Source organism: Heteronotia binoei, chromosome 1 (assembly GCF_032191835.1).
Source record: "Heteronotia binoei isolate CCM8104 ecotype False Entrance Well chromosome 1, APGP_CSIRO_Hbin_v1, whole genome shotgun sequence".
Classification (NCBI taxonomy): Eukaryota; Metazoa; Chordata; class Lepidosauria; order Squamata; family Gekkonidae; genus Heteronotia; species Heteronotia binoei.
In genome coordinates, this window is record NC_083223.1 from 48,288,200 (window position 1) to 48,307,557 (window position 19,358).

At 41.8% G+C, this 19,358-nt stretch overlaps 1 protein-coding gene across 3 annotated transcripts in view; it reads left to right on the forward strand.

Annotated features, from left to right (window-relative positions):
• The window catches only part of KIDINS220 (kinase D interacting substrate 220), a 63,789-nt gene that overhangs the window by 35,782 nt on the left and 8,649 nt on the right, over positions 1-19,358 (forward strand). The window contains exons 22-25 of one of the 3 annotated variants that reach the window (XM_060234130.1): positions 4,556-4,734; positions 9,155-9,381; positions 10,135-10,239; positions 11,390-11,446. In XM_060234130.1, coding sequence (XP_060090113.1) covers positions 4,556-4,734; positions 9,155-9,381; positions 10,135-10,239; positions 11,390-11,446 — 568 coding nt within the window. The remainder of the gene's footprint in view (positions 1-4,555; positions 4,735-9,154; positions 9,382-10,134; positions 10,240-11,389; positions 11,447-19,358) is intronic. The other 2 variants (XM_060234139.1, XM_060234149.1) reach the window with 2 other exon arrangements.

The window sequence follows — 19,358 nt, forward strand, 5'->3', positions numbered from 1 at the left end:
AGTCTCAGAGCGGCTCACAATCTCCTTTACCTTCCTCCCCCACAACAGATACCCTGTAAGGTGGGTGGGGCTGGAGAGGGCTCTCACAGCAGCTGCCCTTTCAAGGACAACCTCTGCCAGGGCTATGGCTGACCCAAGGCCATTCCAGCAGCTGCAAGTGGAGGAGTGGGGAATCAAACCCAGTTCTCCCAGATAAGAGTCCTCACACTTAACCACTACACCAAACTGGCTCTCCTGCAAATATAACAGAGTTGGAGAGTTTTGTTTGCATAGTTCCAGAACTTCATTCTACTGCGTTCCCCCAGGAAAAAAGCCCTGCAAGAAACAAAGTCCTCACCCACTGGCAGAATGTGGCAACCAAAGGGGATAGATGAATGTCCCTGGGGAGAGAGCTCCAGAACTTGGTGCCATGATTGAGAAGGTCCTCACCCAGGTTACCACCTGTCTAATATCAGAAAGCAAGGGCATAGCAATCAAGTCCTCCAAAAATGACCACAGTAGTCAGTATGTTGGTCCCAAACTATATATGGCTTTGAAGGTCAAGACCAGTACTGTTAATTGGAAACAAATTGAAAGCTAATGTAGGTGGGCCAAGACTGGAGTGATGTGGTCCTTACAACCCACTTCAGTCAACATCTTGGATGCAATGTTCTGTATCAGGTGAAGTTTGCACAGTGTAAAACACATTGCAGTAATCTAACCTGGGTGTAACCATGGCACTACGGTGGCCAGATCTTTTCTCTGCAGAAAAGGCTGCAGCTGGCTAACCAATCAAAGCTGGTAGAAGGTAATCTTGGCCACAGCTAGCACAGATTTGGTCTGGGCCCAAGAGCACTCCCAGACTATGTCATTCTTCATGGCAGTTGCAACCCCATCCAGAATGTTTGACACTTTAAATCCAAGGTAAGGCTTTCTACCACCAGTAGCACTTCCATCTTGTCAGGATTAAGCTTCAGTTTATTTGCCCACAACCACTCCAAAACTGCCTCCAGGCACCAGTCAGGTTTCTGCAACTTCCTTTGGATCAGCTGGAAACACAATAGGGCTGTGTGTCTTCTGCATATTGGTGACGACCCCACCTAGATCTCTGGATGATCTCATGTAGTGGGTTATAGGGGACAAGATGGAACCTTGCAGAACCTCATTGTTCTGCAACCAGCTATGGTGCTGAACAAAAGCCCTCTCAGACTCTTAATTAGAGTACTGACAACATAGGAAGATTGGGATGGAGGAGGCGATTTCTGTGGTGAGGATTGTAGATTGCAAGAGTCCAATATTAAGATGTGAAAGTTATTCAAAGAAGCCCTTTCTGAAATAAGTTTTGTCTGTGTTTAAGGAGCTATTGGATTCCTGTGTAGTTTTGTGGCAACAGATGAACATAGCTAGTCCTCTTGAATTTTTATCATGTATAAACAAATTGTAATATTTTCTCAAGTCTTGTATGTGTTATTTACATAAACCCACCACTAGAGGGTAGTCTGGTTACATCAGAATCAGACTTGCTCTCGTGTAGGAATTAGACTGCTTGTTTCACACAGTAATGAGACTATCAAAAGTTTTTAATTGCAAAATATCTCCTATGCATGGGAGAAAAAAATACCTTTACAAAGTTAAGGCCTATTATGTTATAATTTATTAAAATATGATTTGCTTATGTGGAAGCAAATTCGGTGGGACCTACTGCTTATATAGGGTTGCAGGCTTCAAATACATTAGACAAAGAGCAAATATTGTTTCAGCATGGCAAATATAGCTGAACTCTGGAATGAGATACAAGATGTTTTTCAAGCCATAAAAATGAAAAGCAGGGCAATGAAGCCTTAGGCCCTTTCTGTACTAGCTTATCACATCCCCCAATCAAGTTCAGACTACTTAAGATGCATCTGGTTGTGCAGATGGCACCAGGAATTAGTGTAGGTATGTAGTGATGCCTCTTTCTCTTAATATCCTATCATTTTGGAGGAAGGAGGATTGTATCTTCACCTTGCAGAAGTGGTGTCACAACAGGTTGGCTTTAAGTAGTCTGGTATTCATCTGCTTTGCCTTCAGAACAGCTCCCATGAGACATTCGGACAGTTGCTCACCCAAACACTGACCAAGATGATACTTACTCGGCCTCATCGGCATAATGTGTCTTCAGACTGGCCTGTGGATTTGATGCATTTAGGAAGAGCTGACTGTGACGTTGTAATTCTCCTTGCCTGGATGATGGTGATAAGAGTCTAAACCAGGAGCGTGACAAACTGCGTATCTTGAGGGTTAGCTCCTAAGGAAAGAAAAAAGCAACTTAAAAAATGGGAGCAGTGTTGTAAATGGATGACGTAAGACAAATCTTGGTTGGAAAAGCCAATGGAAACGATGCAGAATCTGTTGGCACCACAGCCAACCTCAGTGCATCTGATGACAATCTCAGCCCTTGAGTTAGGGTTACAATGTGGTAGCTTGTTAGCTTCCTGTGAAAGTGGATTGAGTCCTGTCATGTGCGCCCTGAGCTGCTTGGATGAAGTGTTGGATAAATATATATAGGGTCAGTGCCATTGCATAAATGGCAAGGTTTCAAGGAGCTTTGCTGCTCCTGATGCTGAGATGACCAGCCTGTAGACCTGGCCTGGACTTAAGACTTTCATTTCATAGCTCTCCTTAACTTTTTCACCCTTAGAAGCTCATGGATTCACAAATCTTGAACAGCAGAAGACCCTTATTTTGTATTTTTAAATGCCAGGGCTAAAAGGACTGAGACAAATTTTGCGATTGCTAGAGTGATCTTAGGTTCCTTATCACTGAGCAAAAGAGCCAGGGTTTCCGGAGTATGGGGGAACAACTAGTTGAATAAAGGCTTAACATAGTAATTCCTCGTAATCTCAAAAAAAATCTGCATTCCAGCCATGGGAAAGGATGCCACGGGGCAGATTCTATCAGTATAGGGCCTATTCAAAAATCTTCCTTGTGAAACCATTGTGGGTATTATGTTCAGTCTTGCAAAAAGGCTCTGCAATAATGTGGGATTGTAAAATAATACATGTGTTGGTGGTGGGTTTTTTAAAAAAAAATTGGGTAAGAAAGACCAAAAAAATAGAGGTGAGCATACTCCACAGTTCAAACAACCATGGTTGGTTTAAAGGACTTGCTTTTTGATAAGAGAAAATTCTTTGGTTTTGTCCATCTTAGAAATATCAGTTGGCATTCCAGTTTCCATCAGTTTCTCATACCCTTCAGGCTGCCAACATAACTTGGAGGGAAGAGCTGGTATACAGGCAGGTGGTATTACTTTCTGGACCCCACCTATAGACTTTAATGAAATTACTTGCCAGCCTTAGTCTCTTTGTAGGGACAGATTACTTTATTTTGAAAATTTCAAGTTCCTTCTTGGTGTTGCTAGTTTCAAAGCTCTATTAATGGCCCTAAACAATCTAAAACTAGGTATTCTGCTGCCTTCCTCATAATGCTTAGTTTTCAATTGGCTTAGATTTTAAGGGCGTGTCAATCTGCAAATACTTGTATGTGAACATATTTCATTGTCTTTATATCTGAGAAGTTCAGTCACATAGTTTTGTGGCTCTTTGCCAATAGTTTATAATTTACATAAATATCTCTTTCAACATACTAGTTTAATGTACTGAGCTCAGAAGGTTAGAACAGAGATTTCAATCTATAAACCAGCAGTAGGGTACTGGCTTCTAAACAGTGGCATTGTTCATCATATGGAGAACACTGTTCACATTCAGACTTAAGCAGAGCTGGCATTAAAATTGAGCTAATTTGCTTCATGTGACTTCTCAGCTGTGTTTTTTTCATATAAGCCTTTAGCTTCTTTTGGAGTCTTGTTTTGCAAAAATCAGAATGGTTGGGAAACATTTAACTGTTTGTTAACCTGTCTAAATGTTTGTGCTTGTTTCAGATTCATGTGGCATAGTTTAACCACGTGAAAGTGCATATTAACTTTATCCAGTTTGTTAATTTTATTTATTATACTCCTTTCTTACCAAGATTCCAGATGAATTACAGAATAAAAAAAACCCCAATGCAATAAAGACATTTGTAATGCAGACAGTGAACAATTCAATAAAGTTGGATCACATCATTAGGCAATGAACAATGGCAATAAAACTGGATTTTATGCCATTAGAAAAGAATGAAATAAAATACTGTAAACAAAGTATGTGAGAAAAGGGGGGGGGAAGCTGTTTTAAAATTTATACAATTTAAATTACAGCCATATAATCCTTATAAAAAGTGTTTTATATGTTCCTGGCTAGATACATTCCTTTATAAAAATGCTCTTCTAAAAATTGTTTTACACTTGAAATGACGGACATGTAGAAGCCTTCCTGACCTCCTCAGTAGTCTATCCCACAAGACAGGAGCTGCAATTTGCAGACTGCTGAAATTTGGTGAAGCTTACTTTCATTTACTTTACAAATTATTTTGTTCACAATTATAGATCTTGTTCTGCATTTGTGATTTTTTGGGGGGGTCAGGTTTAAAAGAAATAACTAATAAACCTGTAGATTATATGTGTAGGTTATCATCTGGCATTTCTTTTTGCTTTCTTCAGAATTTCAAAGAATATCCCAACAACGAAAGATGTTGAACCGCTTCTTGAAATAGATGGGGATATTCGTAACTTTGAAGTATTTTTGTCTTCTCGAACTCCTGTTCTTGTAGCACGTGACGTGAAGACCTTCTTACCGTGTACAGTGAACCTTGATCCAAAGCTCCGAGAAATCATTGCAGGTAAATTTTAATAGCATAGTGTGCAAGAGTTTAGTATTACTTGTATGACATTTTTCTGAGGTACTTTCGGTGCTTCTCTCCTTGTGTCAGAGTTTCTTTGTGAATAATATTCTTGTGAGTCAAGTAGGAGGTGGCCTGAGTTGGGGGCTACCAAGACCAAGTGAGAGTTCTCAGCAGGGGAAGAACTTGAGTGAAAGCAGGTGGAAGTAACCAGGAAACATACTAGCTTGCCTGCAAGATGACTATTAACCTTGGAATGGCTGATTGGAACTGAGCTGATCAATAAAATGGGCAACTTCTTCATCTCTTGAGTGGTGACTCATCTTTGACCATATGGATACACCATGGTATGTCCCTGGCTAATGGGACCCCTGGCCATAGGAAATATGATGCAAGGTTAGCATCAAGAAAAAATTCTAGCCATGGAGTTTTATTCCATTTTCTGATGGTCTTTTTTAGATTGACCTAAGACTATAGGAAGGACCCCCAGATACATAAGTATAGTAATTTCTTTTTCTTCAGTATAACCACCATGGGGACAAAAGGTTATTAGGTGCAGCTATAGTCAGGTCCCATTAAGTTTCAGCTTGTTTGCCTTCATACATCTCATTACTGACTTCAAGCATCAGTTTAAAACATCAACAGCTTCCTCAGAATTAGGTGGGAAAGAAATGTAGAGGTGGGTTATCATCCACATATTGGACATGACACTGCAGCCCAGATCTCCTGATGAGTGCTCTCAGTGGCTTCATGTAGATACTCATGTAGATATTACATAGCTTGGGAGTTAAGACTGAACTTGGTGGAAACCCTCTTGGGCCATGGAGCAGAGCAGGAATCCCCTAGCACCACCACCTGGGACCAACCTTCCAGATAGGACTCGAACCACTGTAACACAGTCCCCCTTAGTCTCACAATAAAATGTAGTTTTAGTATGTGTATTTTAATTTGTTAGACGAAGAAGAAGAATTGCAGATTTATACCCCGCCCTTCTCTCTGAATCAGAGACTCAGAGCGGCTTACAATCTCCTTTATCGTCTCTCCCATCCCCCCAACAGACACCTTGTGAGGTGGGTGGGGCTGAAAGAGCTCTCACAGAAGCTGCCCTTTCAAGGACAACCTCTGCCAGAGCTATGGCTGACCCAAGGCCATTCCAGCAGGTGCAAGTGGAGGAGTTCTCCCAGATAAGAGTCCGCACACTTAACCACTACACCAAACTGGCTCTCTTAGTTGCCTTGATGGCTCTTGCGAAGGCAGAGAGGTTGCCCATCTGGCCACCTGGATCTATGTCACAATAACATCAAGACTACTAAACTACTGCAATGTACTATACATTGGTCTCCCGTCAAAACCAATCTGGAAACTCTAGCTGGTGCAGAATACCTTTGCTCAGCTATTATTGGGTGGGGCACACATAGGACTCCCATCCTGCAGGCACTCTGCTGGCTGCCCATCAGTTACGGGGCTCAATTTAAGATATTAGCTATCACGTATCCATGAAACTGCCTCTCCCCCTACATTCTGCAAGGTCTTCTGGAGGGGCCAGCCTGCAAATGAGCAAAATCAACAGCTGCCTGCACACATGCCTTCTCTGTTGTGGCTCCCACTTTATGAAACAGCCTGCTTGTGGGGTCAGGAAGGCTCCCAGTCTCCTGACATTTTGCAAACTATGCAAAAACTGAATTATTCTAGAAGGCTTTTCTGCAGAGGCAACAGAGCTGCAATGTACTAAACGATTCCCAACATTACTTGGAAAAATTACTAGGGGCTGTGGTTTATACCAGTGCACGTACGTAGCTCGCTGAAACTAGAATCGTAGGGTGGAATTTTGTATTCTTTAATGTGACATGTTAATACTTATGCTTCACTTCAGTTATGTCTTTAGACTTCTAGGCGGCTCTACGACCTTACTCCTATTTCATTGTTTGTTGAATAGCCCTGTCAAGAAACTTGTCACTTTAAGCAGTTTCTAGCTAAATTCGAACAGTGTTTCACAGTGAAGCCTGTGAAAAATCATGAAAGTATCTCTAGAACTTAGGTCAAGCTGCTTGTAGCTTCAAAGCATCAGATAAGGGAGATGGGAGGCAACCCCAGATGCCTGTCTGGCAGTTTCAAGGCCTCACAAGGCCACAAGAATTCAGGAATTTACATTCCATCTCATTAGTACCCAAGTTCATGGGTGGGAGAAAGTGTCTGTTTAATTTGACCCTATGCAGCTGCATAGTGTGCAGTCTAATTGACTAACTCACCTGATTGGTCAAGTCACCTGGTCGGCAATATACCTGATTGGTCAAGTTACATAATTTGCTGTACATTTGCTTGCTCAGCTAGAGTCAGGTCAACATGGATCACTGACACACTAAGCATAAAGGAGAGATCGTTCTGGTTTTGCCTGTGTCTGGATTACATCTGACTTTGGGACACTTCTTGATTCCATGTGGGTCATACTGACCAGAACTCTTGCCTTAGCTTTTGAAACCCTATCAGACTCTGTCTTGCTTGGTAACATCTAGATCTTGAACCAATGCTTGTAAATGTGTTTAGCTTAGATTTATTGTTCTGTTATTTTTATTCCTTACTACTCATTGCTCTTTTATTGTCTGTTCCTGCACAGTTTTATAGTAAATCCACTTACATTTTGTGGTGTTCTCAGGTTTGGGGGCTTCAATGTGAATCCAGTACTTTAGGAACATATTGGCTACAGTTGCCAGAGTAACTGTTTTCTGGAACTCATGTTGCAAACATCCTCCCTTACAGGGTTGACTTTTTTGTTTTTGATTCCAGGAGGGCTGGAGGCTTTGTCCCTTGGTCAGTGGCTGACTGGATTGGAGGGGAACTGGTGTTGGCAATTCCCTGCAGTGTGAAGACTCAGACTTGAGGGTTGGGGTGGGGGTGGCTTTGGCTTGCCCAGCCTGCTGCTTAAACAGAACCTTGGCTTTAAGGTCTCTTGACAGTCACATCTATTGATCGTATTGATCCTGCATAATCTGCCTCGAGTCCATATGAGAAAGGTGAACTACAAATAACGCAAACAATAACGTAAACAAATAAATATAAATTTTGTAAAGTAAAAAAACCTTGAGATTTACAAACACCAGCACAATTTTAACAGAAAGGAAGAAGGTATTTTCATCCACCAATCTTGGTACCCAGCTCTGCAAAACATCCTACAGACTATAAATTGCAGAAAGTCTCAGAACAACCAGCAAATTCCACAGAACAATCAGCACAGTCAACAACCATCTTCCTTATTTTCAAACCCCTTCCAACCCTCCCAGCAATTAACACAGAACAATGGTCACATTCAACAGCCAGTTTCCTTATCACTACTCTTCCAGGAAGCCCCACCAAACAATGGGCACATCCACAAACCAATTGCCCTTTCATCACGCCCCCTCCAGCCTAGAAATAGCAGCTCTCCAGCAGCCCTGGCCCCACTCAATGCACAGCAGCCAAGAAGGTCTGAGCGCCTGCTCCGGCTGCAACGCCACTGAGGATGTTCTCCGCAGCTGAGAACGAAACGTCTGGAAGGAAAACTTTCTCCAGTAGAACACAGCACTTGATCCCGAAAGACTCTACAAACCCTAATAAAAAAACCTGCTTTGGACAGAGGTTCTTCAGCGTCTTCTGTCCCTGAAGCAGGGCTTTTTTTGAGCAAGAACGCTGTCTTGGCATCAGGGAGTGTGGCCTGATATGCAAATGAGTTTCTGCTGGGCTTTTTCTACAAAAAGTCCTGCACAAAACAATGGTGACATCAGGGGGTATGTCCTAATAGGCAAATGAGTTCCTGCTGGGTTTTTTTGCCAAAAATTCCCTGCCCTGAAAAATGGTCATGGGTTGCTTATCCTCCCTCAGATAGGCTTCTTAAGGAAAACTCCCCTATCTCCACAAAAAGAAGAGTTCTTTTGAACTGTCTCAAGACAGAGCAGTCTTAGCCACACATCTGTGTTCTGACCTTCTGGCTGCCATGTCAAGATAATTTGAAATTTTTCATAGAGTCAGGTTTGTAATGAAATGAGGTGAGGAGTAGCCTCAAGTGGTATTTTTTTTTAGGGGGAGAGACAGTCTCTGCTTCACCTCACCTCACCAGAAGCCAGAGCCACAAACATTCAACACCCCCCCTTCCCATTTCTTCAAGCACTGTGTGGCAAGCTGCTGATTGCCAATTAGGTGTCTACAGACTTTTACAAGAGGAATCTCACAAAAGTTTGGGAAGCCAGTTGGGTGAACTTGGGTTGCCACACTGTGTTAAAGCACATCTGGGGAACAGGGAAGGTAGGAGTACATGTTGGCATCTGTGGGTGGAGTAGGCAGGCAGAGGCAGTGAGAGGTGGTGGAGGCAGAGTGGCATTCAGTCACATGTAAATGGTAAACATGGTGCACGCTGGCTGTGTCTTATCTTTCATGTTGAATATTTCAGATGTCCGTGCTGCAAGAGACCAGATTAACATTGGAGCAATCCCATACCCCCCACTGTCTTTACATGAGCCGACTCCTAGAGCATCGTCAGTCTTTAGCCAGCAATCATCAGCCTGCTCCTCAACACACTCCTTTAACGGGCCTTTCAATGGTGGAGTAGTATCACCACAGCCGCACAGCAGCTACTACAGTGGTATGACCGGACCCCAACATCCATTCTATAACCGAGTAAGAAAAGCAAGCTGCTTTTAAAATTTGCTCTGGATTGTATTTTGTTCTAATATTATGGATACTTAGTTAAGAATGCTATAGATGGTTATAGCATAAGTTCCTGATCCTATCTACTTCTTTGCGATCCTACTTCTATGCGAGATGCCAGTTTGGTGTAGTGGTTAAGTGCGCGGACTCTTATCTGGGAGAACCGGGTTTGATTCCCCACTCCTCCACTTGCAGCTGGTGGAATGGCCTTGGGTCAGCCATAGCTATCACAGAGCTTGTCCTTGAAAGGGCAGCTTCTGGGAGAGCTCTCTCAGCCCCACCTACCTCACAGAGTGTCTGTTGTGGGGGAGGAAGATAGGGCAGAATACAAAACCAATGTCATCGTCATTGTCTTCTTCTACCATAAGAATGTAGCTAAATGGACTCTCCTTTAATGTTGCTGCTCTGGCAATTCTAAATTAGATCATTTAGTCAGCTCTGTAATGCAATAATATAATTGTCATAATCTCATTACATTTTATGTTGGTCTTAGTGTTTTTCTCATTCGACTAATTTGGAAATCTTCCCTTGGCCTTGGGTGCGGTAGGTAACTGTCTAACATGCTATCTTCTGCTCATTTCAAAACAAGACTTTGGAAATTACCTCAGAGTGAAAATTTTCAGTTTTTTGTTTTCCATTCTCAAACGTGGTATTTGTTGAAGTAAGTTTTCTTTTGGATTTTTGTAATTGTCTTTTTTTTTTGTTACATGTTTCTTTCCATAGCCATTCTTTGCCCCATATGTTTACATGCCAAGGTATTACCCTGGCAGTTCTCATCTCATCCCACGTTCATCAATAAAATCAAGTTTGTCCAGAGATCAGAGTCTAGTAAGTATCTTCGGGTGGGTGGGGGAAGTAAATGAATGTACTGACTTTTATACTAAAATTAGTCAGTTATACAAAAACTGATGTTAGTGCATGGATATACATAATCTAAATATAACTTGGATCACAAAACCATATTTTGTTTCACCAGTTCACAAGCTGGTATCCATGGAAACTTATGTATTGTAAGTGCTTGACTTCAGTTTTGACTGAAATTAAGGAATTCCCACTACAGTAAGTAATGTGTAGGGATATGTGCCCCTAACATTCTTTTTTGTGAATTTAGGCTTCATTTGGTAGAATGAAATTATTGACTTTGTAATTTACAAGCCTAATGAGAAAATTAAAAATTCATTTGCTGATTAGTTTTAAGATGATTGATATCAGAAAGATCTCGGGAGCCAGCTGATTAATCATTCACTTATTTACATTCAAACGTAAAACATTTTATTTATCAGTTAGAATGGACTTAAAACAAAATTGTAATTATCCTTTACAATACAAAATTGTGCCATGAGTCCATAAATAAAAATTCGTTGACAGTTGTTCTCATAGAGAACTTGGTTCAAATGGGCGTAGGAAATCTTAGAAGAATTAATTTGACCAGTTAGGTGCCTTTTTAAGCTGAAGTTTTAAAACATTCTTACAAATTTCTTCAAACCAGGAGTAGGCAACACAAGGCCTGCAGGTCACATCTGGGGTTGCCAGGTCCCCCTTGGCCATTGGTGGGGAGGTGGAGGAGGGATGGTGTTGATAAAATCAGGTTGGGAAACTCCCAGGGATTTGGGGACCTCAGTGAGATACAATACCATAGAGTTCATCCTCCAAAGCATACATTTTCTCCAGGGAAACTGATCTCTGTAGTCTAGAGATGAGCTGTAATTCGAGGGTGGGGGGGAAGCTTCTATTTTAGAAGAGCTTGTTCTTCAGTTATTCTGTAAATGGCTAGTCCACTGCCGTGTGGCTGTGCATGGCTGTTAGCACTAGCTAGGCAGAAAGTCTTGGTGTCATTTCCCCTGTCCCCAAGTTGAAAACATTGCTTTTCTAGAATGGTGCAGAATTTAATACCTGTTCAGCTGTTATTTCTCTCAAACGTTCACTGAGTGCTTAACCGTTTTTTATCCAGACTGTAATAATGTGTTGTTGTTGCTAGGATATGATCAAGGAGGATGCTGATGAGGGGCTTCCTTCACCCACAGACCCCTCAATGGTAAACAAGTAGCCATGTGGTGTGGAACCTTAGCTTCTCATTGCTGCTTTGACAGTGATGAGTCTGCTTCAATTGTAACTGCAGTCCACTAACACTGCATCAGTGGCTTGACGAGCAAATAGAATAGATGGAGACTAATAAGCATAGTTTGTGAATGAATACCAGAGCTAATACTCATAAAATATAGCAAACTATTTGCCTTTCCCTGCTGCCTGCAGTCATCCGTGCAGTACAGTGTCTTTAGCAATGGATGCAGTGTATTCCTTCTTCATTAGCAGTGTTGTGCTGGCTAGAGAAAGGTACTTAGTATATTCAGCTTATTTGTTGTTGTAGAAGCGAGTGCTTGATGCCTTCTCTGAATGTGTTTAGCCAAATAACCCACTCACCATCTTTTCTCAGTTTTATCTGGACATACAGCTGTTGCAGTTTACAACATTTAGAGCTGGACATGAGAATGGAAGAGAGGAGGAGAGGTTTTCAGTCATGAGTCTTAGGAGATGAGACAGGCTATATATTTCTCCACCAGAGTGATATGTAGTGATAGAAATGGTTACATGCATCTTAGTTCTGATTTCCAAAACGCCGGCCTTTCTCTCTTTTAATTCAGTCATCTGAAAACAGTAAAAATTCTTTTATGACTGACACTTGAGCTACTGAGGGCTTTATGATGTTTTCTGCAACAGCTTTCACTGGTATGATTTGGGTTTGGTGTTCATAGTCTAAACACTCATGAGCCTGTGTGGTGGTCTGTGGCAGGGGTGGCCAATGGTAGCTCTCCAGATGTTTTTTGCCTACAGCTCCCATCAACCCCAGCCAGCATGGCCAATGGCTGGGGCTGATGGGAGTTGTAGGCAAAAAACATCTGGAGAGCTACTGTTGGCCATCCCTGGTCTATGGCAATTAGCCTCCCCCCTCCTCTCTCCCACATACCTTGCTGTTCAGTTATAGCAAGTCTAACACCACAGGGGCCATAACTGGCACAAGTGTCAGAGCAAAGCTTAGGAGAAATAAGATGAGCCAGTTTTATCCCTCCTAAGATGAAAAAACTGACTATATTACTTTGGCATAGGGGTCAAAGTGACCCCAAAAGCCATGGAAACATGATAACTCTGTGTCATGGCATTAGAGCTACTAAGAAAAAAGTCAGGCCTCAAGAATAACTTCCTTCAGAAATGCAGGGCAAAGGAGAGACAAATTTGAAATTGGCGTTTGGAATATCCCTCATTGAAAAACATCAAACCCCCACAAAAATGTAAATGAGTTCAAATTGACTTCCCCACTATTTTTAAAGCAGAATACACAGTTGGGAATTTATAAATCTCTGCTTCAAAGGGCTGAGAAGGACCCTGAGCTACCAGCTCTTCCATTGTTCAATGAAGTTCTGAATTTCAAGCCCAGGCAAAACCGCAGCGATATGCATTCTTGATGTGCCAAGGTAGAAATGCTGGTGGCTGTGCAAGGATGTCGCAACTCCTTATATTGTCATTTCAACCTTCACTCCCCCCCATATAAACTTGAAAAGGTGATAGAAATTTGGAGAAAATGAAGGTGAAAAATGCAGTGGACAGGTGACTGGGGTCATTTAGTATACTCCCTCCACCCCGAGGTGAGAAGATCACATTGAGGTTTGCAAAATTTGAAGGACAAAGGAAACCAATTAGCTCAGTAAGCAGATGGCGAGGGGTCATCTAAAGTTCCAGGCTTCATGGCTCCTTCAAGTATGGAAAATGTGAGGTTCAGAGGATGCCCGCAGACACGTCCTGCTTTTTCTTGCAATGGGGTATGGAATGACACCATTTCCAGAAGTGCAGTGCAGTTCAGTTTGAGCTTTTACAAGAGGCTATGGGCACGAGGGAAGCTTTGACAAAGCACAAACACAGAACTTTTACATGGTCCTACTATAAACTCAACAATTTAGGTTGCAAAGACAGCTTTCCCTTGAGGGTCACTGCAACCGCCAATTCCAAAAGCGTTCTAAATCCGCCAAGCCAAAAAAAGTCCATGGATATAAATTATGAGAAAAGGCTTTGTTTTCACTGTTTGCTCCACCTTTCTATAAAACGGAGATAATAGACGTTGGTCCATCTATTTAACACGGGAACAGTGCTAAAATCATTTTTTCAATATTTTTGGAGCCAGTAGTACCCCAAATTACAAGTATGTGTAGTGCTTTCATTTTCAAGCCAAGTCTATTGGGGCCAGATTAACCCCTTTCCCCCTTTTGATGAAACTCAAAATTTAAAAAAAAGTTAGTGGGGAGGGAGGAAAGAGAGGGACTTCAGAGCACTGCAGTTCACTGAGAAGGCATAACAGGAAGTTGGTGCCCGTAGAAACGGGCTTTAAACGGGTAGACCATTCCCCCCTGCTAAGACTCCGGGGTCAAAAATACCCTGATTTCTTGGGAGGGTTGTGAAAAGAAAACTGGAATGGGGTTATGTTACAAGTTTTGAAGATCTGCCCTGCCATTGTGCTTGTGTTGAATAGCGCCCACTCTAAAGCTGCGTTCAGAAAGACTGCTTTGCTTCATGACATCTTCCATTATGATGCATACACTGTCACATAAATGGATATGGAAAATATTCATTGGCTATAGGCCAATTCTCTGTCATTGAATCTCATTTATGAAAGGGTGTTTGAAATAGACAGTGAAGTTTACTTTTAGCAAATGGGTCACATAAATGGATAAAAGGATACAGAAAATGTTCTTGTTCACGTCCTCTAGGCTAGAGGCCAGTTCCCTGTTGTTAAATCTGATTTAAGGCAGGGTTTTTAAAATAGACAGTGAAGTTCACTTTTAGAAATTCGGCATATTGCAAACGTGTAACTGATTTTTAGGATCCACAGAATTGGGTCTTCAGCTGGTTTCAGAATCTAGATCGCTTGCAAGGCCGGTACACCAGTAAAATGTTGCAAAACAGTGTTGTGACCTGCTGCTAGGGCCTGTTGGCAGTGAAAGCAAGCAACTTCCAGCACAAGCCATTCTGTAATGCAACATGGGGGAAGTCCCAGCTATACTTTCTGTCCTCAGATTAATAATATTGTCAGCACATTACATATTTGAGCCTCTTGGGAAGCCATGATTTTTTTTTCCATAACAAATGTCACAGATCTTTTGTACGCTAAAACCTGAGCTGGCATTTAATTGGCATTATTAAGATTATTCCAAGTAAAAAAAATATAATAAGCCACTATGGTGTAGAAAAATATTCTTCGATGTGTACTATCTAAAAAGTTGCTTTAGGTGTGTGCAAGGTAAAGACAGGGGAGTCCAGTAGGCTTCTTGCCTCTTTCTTCATTGGACAGGAGGCTACTTTAAAAACTTCTTGTGTTTTGGAAAGCAGTTATGTGTTTGTTATTCTTGGGTTGGGAGGTTCTAGAGTTTGAGAAACAGGCTCAAAGACCCATTGGATGTGCAGAACTGCCCACATAGTTCTTTGGATCTTGGCAATTATAGTTGATCAAAAGAGGCAAATACTGTTGGGGTGTCCTTTTAAATTTCTACTTTCCATCACTTTAAAGAGGGTGGGGGGGAGAAGTAACTGTGCATTTGCTGATTCTTTATAAGCTTTTCTTCTTCATGTTTCATGTTAAGCATTTGACTTTTGTGTCACTTTTTGTCCTTTTCTTAAAGCAGTGTAAAACTGGCTTAAACAGACAGAGACAGGTACAGCAGTTTCTTGTGCTTGTTTTTTTAGATGATCACTACACACCATATCATGCTAGCTCTTCATGCTGGGCTGCTTACATACTAATGCACTTGACCAGCTTAGAGGTTTGCTTTGACATCCTGCTTTTTAGATTTTTTTTTTCCTGCATGGCAAATACTTCGTAGAAGAATGTTCTCTTAGCAACTTTAATGGAAAAACACTACAGGTAAAAAAATGTGCCAGTTTTAAGTACAGGTTTAATTTACAGCCTCAGTATCCCTAGAAGGTTTGTACATTCAGATCTTCTTACGCCAAAAATATAAACAAGAAAAAAAGTTTTGATATTTTTGGGTATATTTTGGCATCTCAAAAGTATTTGGGATTTTTTTGGGGGGAAACCAGGATGGGGAGGGGAAATCCTGAAAAAATCCTAGATATTTTTGGGAACCAGGAAGATCAGGGAAACAGCTGAGAGGCTAGGAGGCTGTCTCTGCTTATCAGCTGTCCCCACTTCTGCTTCTTCTACAGTTTAAACCAGGCTGGTTTAAAGGGAATGCGGAAAATATTGGGGAAACAGCTGAGAGGCTGGGAAGCTGTTCCCCACCTGTTAGCTGCCCCCCCTTTCTTCTGCAGTCCATTTAAGCCAGGCTGTTTTAAAAGGACTACACAGAAGATCAAGGAAACGACTGAGAGGCAGGAGCTACGGCTGAGTTGTTGCCATTCCTGGGTTGGAATCCCCCCCCCCCCCATTTTCCCCCATTTCAAGTCTATTGGACCTGGAAAAAAATCCTGGATCTGAGTATTTTGCTGGTATTATGGTCCAGGATTTTTTCCGGAAATCCTGATTTTTTTGGGGGGGGGGGGTCAATAGACCTGAACTGAAAGCCCCTGGTGGGGGAGAAATCTGCACACCTCTAATCCCAAGAAGCGTTTGCATTCTTTATTCAAGCATTGCTTGTTATAAGGAGCGATTTGGATTAAAGTGAATCTCCTTCACAGGGTTTGTGAGCTGGCATCAGGAATGTTAATATTTTAACAGTTTCTCATAATGTTAATGAAAAATTCATTCTTAAGGTACCATGTATTGCATGCAGAAATTAGTTGCTCTTCACTGCTTAGATCTGTCAGGAGGATTTCCAACATCTGCATCTGTTACATTTTAGATCTTAGTCCTTTTCTGCCCTTCTCTCTATTGCTTACATTGTCCAGCATCTGAGTGCGGCAGGTTACCAAATATGAATTCTGTACACATATGGAAAATCTAGTAGAGTTGTGAGATTTATTTAATGTAGATAAGCCTGACTAGTGCATATATTTAATTATTTAATTAATGCTTTATCTTTCTCCCCAGTGGGGGACCTCAAATGGCTTACATCTTCTCTTCTCAAATTTCTCCTAGCAAGAACCCTGCGAGTTAGGTTAGGCTGAGAATGGGTGACTGGCTCAAGGTCACCTGGTGAGCTTCCATGGCTGAGCTGAGGGTGGGATTCAAACCTGGTTCTTCTAGTTCCTAGTCTGGCACTCTAACCACTGCACCACTTGGCTTTACTGTAATTCATCTATGCTTTATTATAATGTGTGCATGTTTAGTCCTTTGTGCAGAATTTTAGCTAGATATCCTCGTTCACTTTTAATAGTATTATTGTATAAGAAGGGTGACTTTTGTAAAGAATTTTATGCTCATCAGGACTGGCTTCTGGAGAAGGCTACATGGTATAAAAACCCAGATTACTACTGCTGCATATTGCCCAGGAAAGTTAGAAGGCCAGATTTATAAAGTGTATTGTCCACAGTCTGCATATTATATGTCTGTTATATACAGTGCACATGTGAAGACCTCTTTTACCTGTGCATTGAATGCAGTTTTTAAGATGATGGGAGCATGTACCCTGTAATAAACTGAGACTGATTTCACACTAGGGCTTGTGCCGGGTGGAGAGCCCTTTTGCCACCGGCGCTTCTCTCTGTTTTCGCACAAGCTGCCATGGAGCTGTAAGTTGGCATGCCGCTTTCCTGCGGCAAGCAGAAACCATTTGTCAGAGGAACTTGCTTGCAGTGGGAAAGTGACGCACCAACTCGCAGCTCCGTGGCAGCTTGTGTGAAAACAGAGAGAAGTGCCAGAGACAAAAGGGCTCTCCGACCAGAACAAGCCCTGGTGTGAAATCTGTCTGAGTCTCCCTCTCTCTTTCAGTCACTGTGGAATAAAAAAATCCTTCCACTGTAGACCCCTTTTACCCTGATCACAATAGGTGGGATAGATCACTATGTTTAAGAGGTTTTTAGAAATAAATTGTATAGCTGACTTCCTGGGTTTGTAAAAAAACAAAAACAAACAAACCAAATTAATACTTTGTCGATATTTAATTGTCTAATTTCAAGACTTAAGGAATGATCCTGACTTCTGTAATAAATATTTTAAAAGCTTGTCCTAAAGATCATAAAATCCTTCTCCCACATTTCGTTTGTTACCTACTGACTGCGTGCTAACCTATTTCACATGTCTTTTACATAAAACTTCGGAGTGGTAGTTGCATTATCCCTAGGTCAGGTTATCCAGATAATACAGGACTGAATTTCCAGTCATTCTGATTCTTTTGCTGTACAAGACACAAGGTTGGATCCAGCAGAAAAGCTCATGGAAAGATTTGGAGGGAAGGAAACACCCCCCACCCCCATTCTTCTGTCATCCTGCTGTTTTGTCCTAAAAATCTCCTTTGGGGATCAGGGAACTCTCATGAAGTTCCCCCAATGCTTGGAGAGTTTTTGAGACAAACAGAAATCTGCTGAGGGAAGGAGAAGGATAAAAAGATGTTGTTTGCCAGCTTTTTCCATGTGCTTTTCCACTGGATCCAGTTCATCAGCTTCAGCGTCCTGAAAACCTGGGCTTTCATTTTAAATGAAAGCAACTCTTGAAGATTGCAAGGGACATGCAGCTCCTCTGCAAACCTTTGTTTTATTTCTGACCGCCCTCAAGTATAACTGCAGGCTGTTTTTCAGACTTTTTCAGGATGCTGTCAGTTGGCTTCCTCTGACTGTGTTCAGTTTAAGCTGCCACCCATTTCTGGAAGTGACTTCACATGGGAAAAAGAGCCTCCAAGAGGATGATTACCCTTCCACCCCTGAAAGCTTATGGGGAAACTAAGAAAATAGCATATATCTTTTCTGACCCCTGTCAAAATTACCTCAGTGTTCTGGGACTTCTCATGCTTAAAGACTCTCAGTGATGTCTGCAGTGAAAGTACACCCTTTCCTATAATTTTGGGCTCCCGTTTATCTACTTAGGCTTCTGCAGTCAACAAGTTCTGGAGTCATCTGGATTATAAAAGGGGGTGGGGTGATGATTCTAAATTGGACTGGCTGCTGTCTGAATAAAAAGCTGAATGAACACACCACCTTTTAAGTACGGGCCACTTCACTGACAGGACAGAAACATGTATTTTTAAAGACCTGTACAAGTAATGGGGGACAACAGACCGCTGTAGCCTTTGTGACCTACTTGGGCACACTTTCCAAACATACATTCATTTTCTTCTAAGATTATGTGTGGAAGCTAAACCTATGAAGGTAGTCCTTCTGTTGTCCTAACACTTCTGTGTGATCATTAAGTGAAAGCTTTTGTTCCCTCCTCCACTGATCAACCGCCTTAGAACTCATTCTTATAAAACAGTTTCAAGGACACGACATTGATTGTTGTCATTGTGGAACAAGGCACCCCTGTTCATTATTTTTCAGCAAGGGCAGGGGAACATGACCAGGACTGTTTTGAACATTTTCCACATTTCTGCACTTTTGTCAGTCTTCCCATTCTGCTCATTAAAGGAGGCGGGGGAAATGAAGAAATGAGCTATTGAGAGTTTTGAGTGTTACTTCTTCAAGGCTTCTGTGCCTCACATTTTAGGGACTGTGCACCTGCGTAAAGCCTTGATTCAGAAAACGAACATTCTTGGTGCAAAAATCCTCACACCCTTAAACACAGCTAGGACTATGCAAGCCCAGGGGGGACGAAGCTGCACCTTTCCACTGTTCTTTCATCTACTGCAGTGGTAGCCTTAAGACAGTTGGGAACTTTGAAAGATTAGCCCTGAGAGAAAATCTGCTAGCAATTTAATCTCCAGTTCAAAGTTGTATATTTTGAGTTCTCAGTGGAAATAGTCATTCTAGTATCAGTGTACATAGTCAGGGTTTTTTTCTGTGTCGTAAGTAATTTTTTCCTCCTCATTGGAAACACTGGCGCAAAAGAACTATTTGTGTGGGGGAGACCTCTT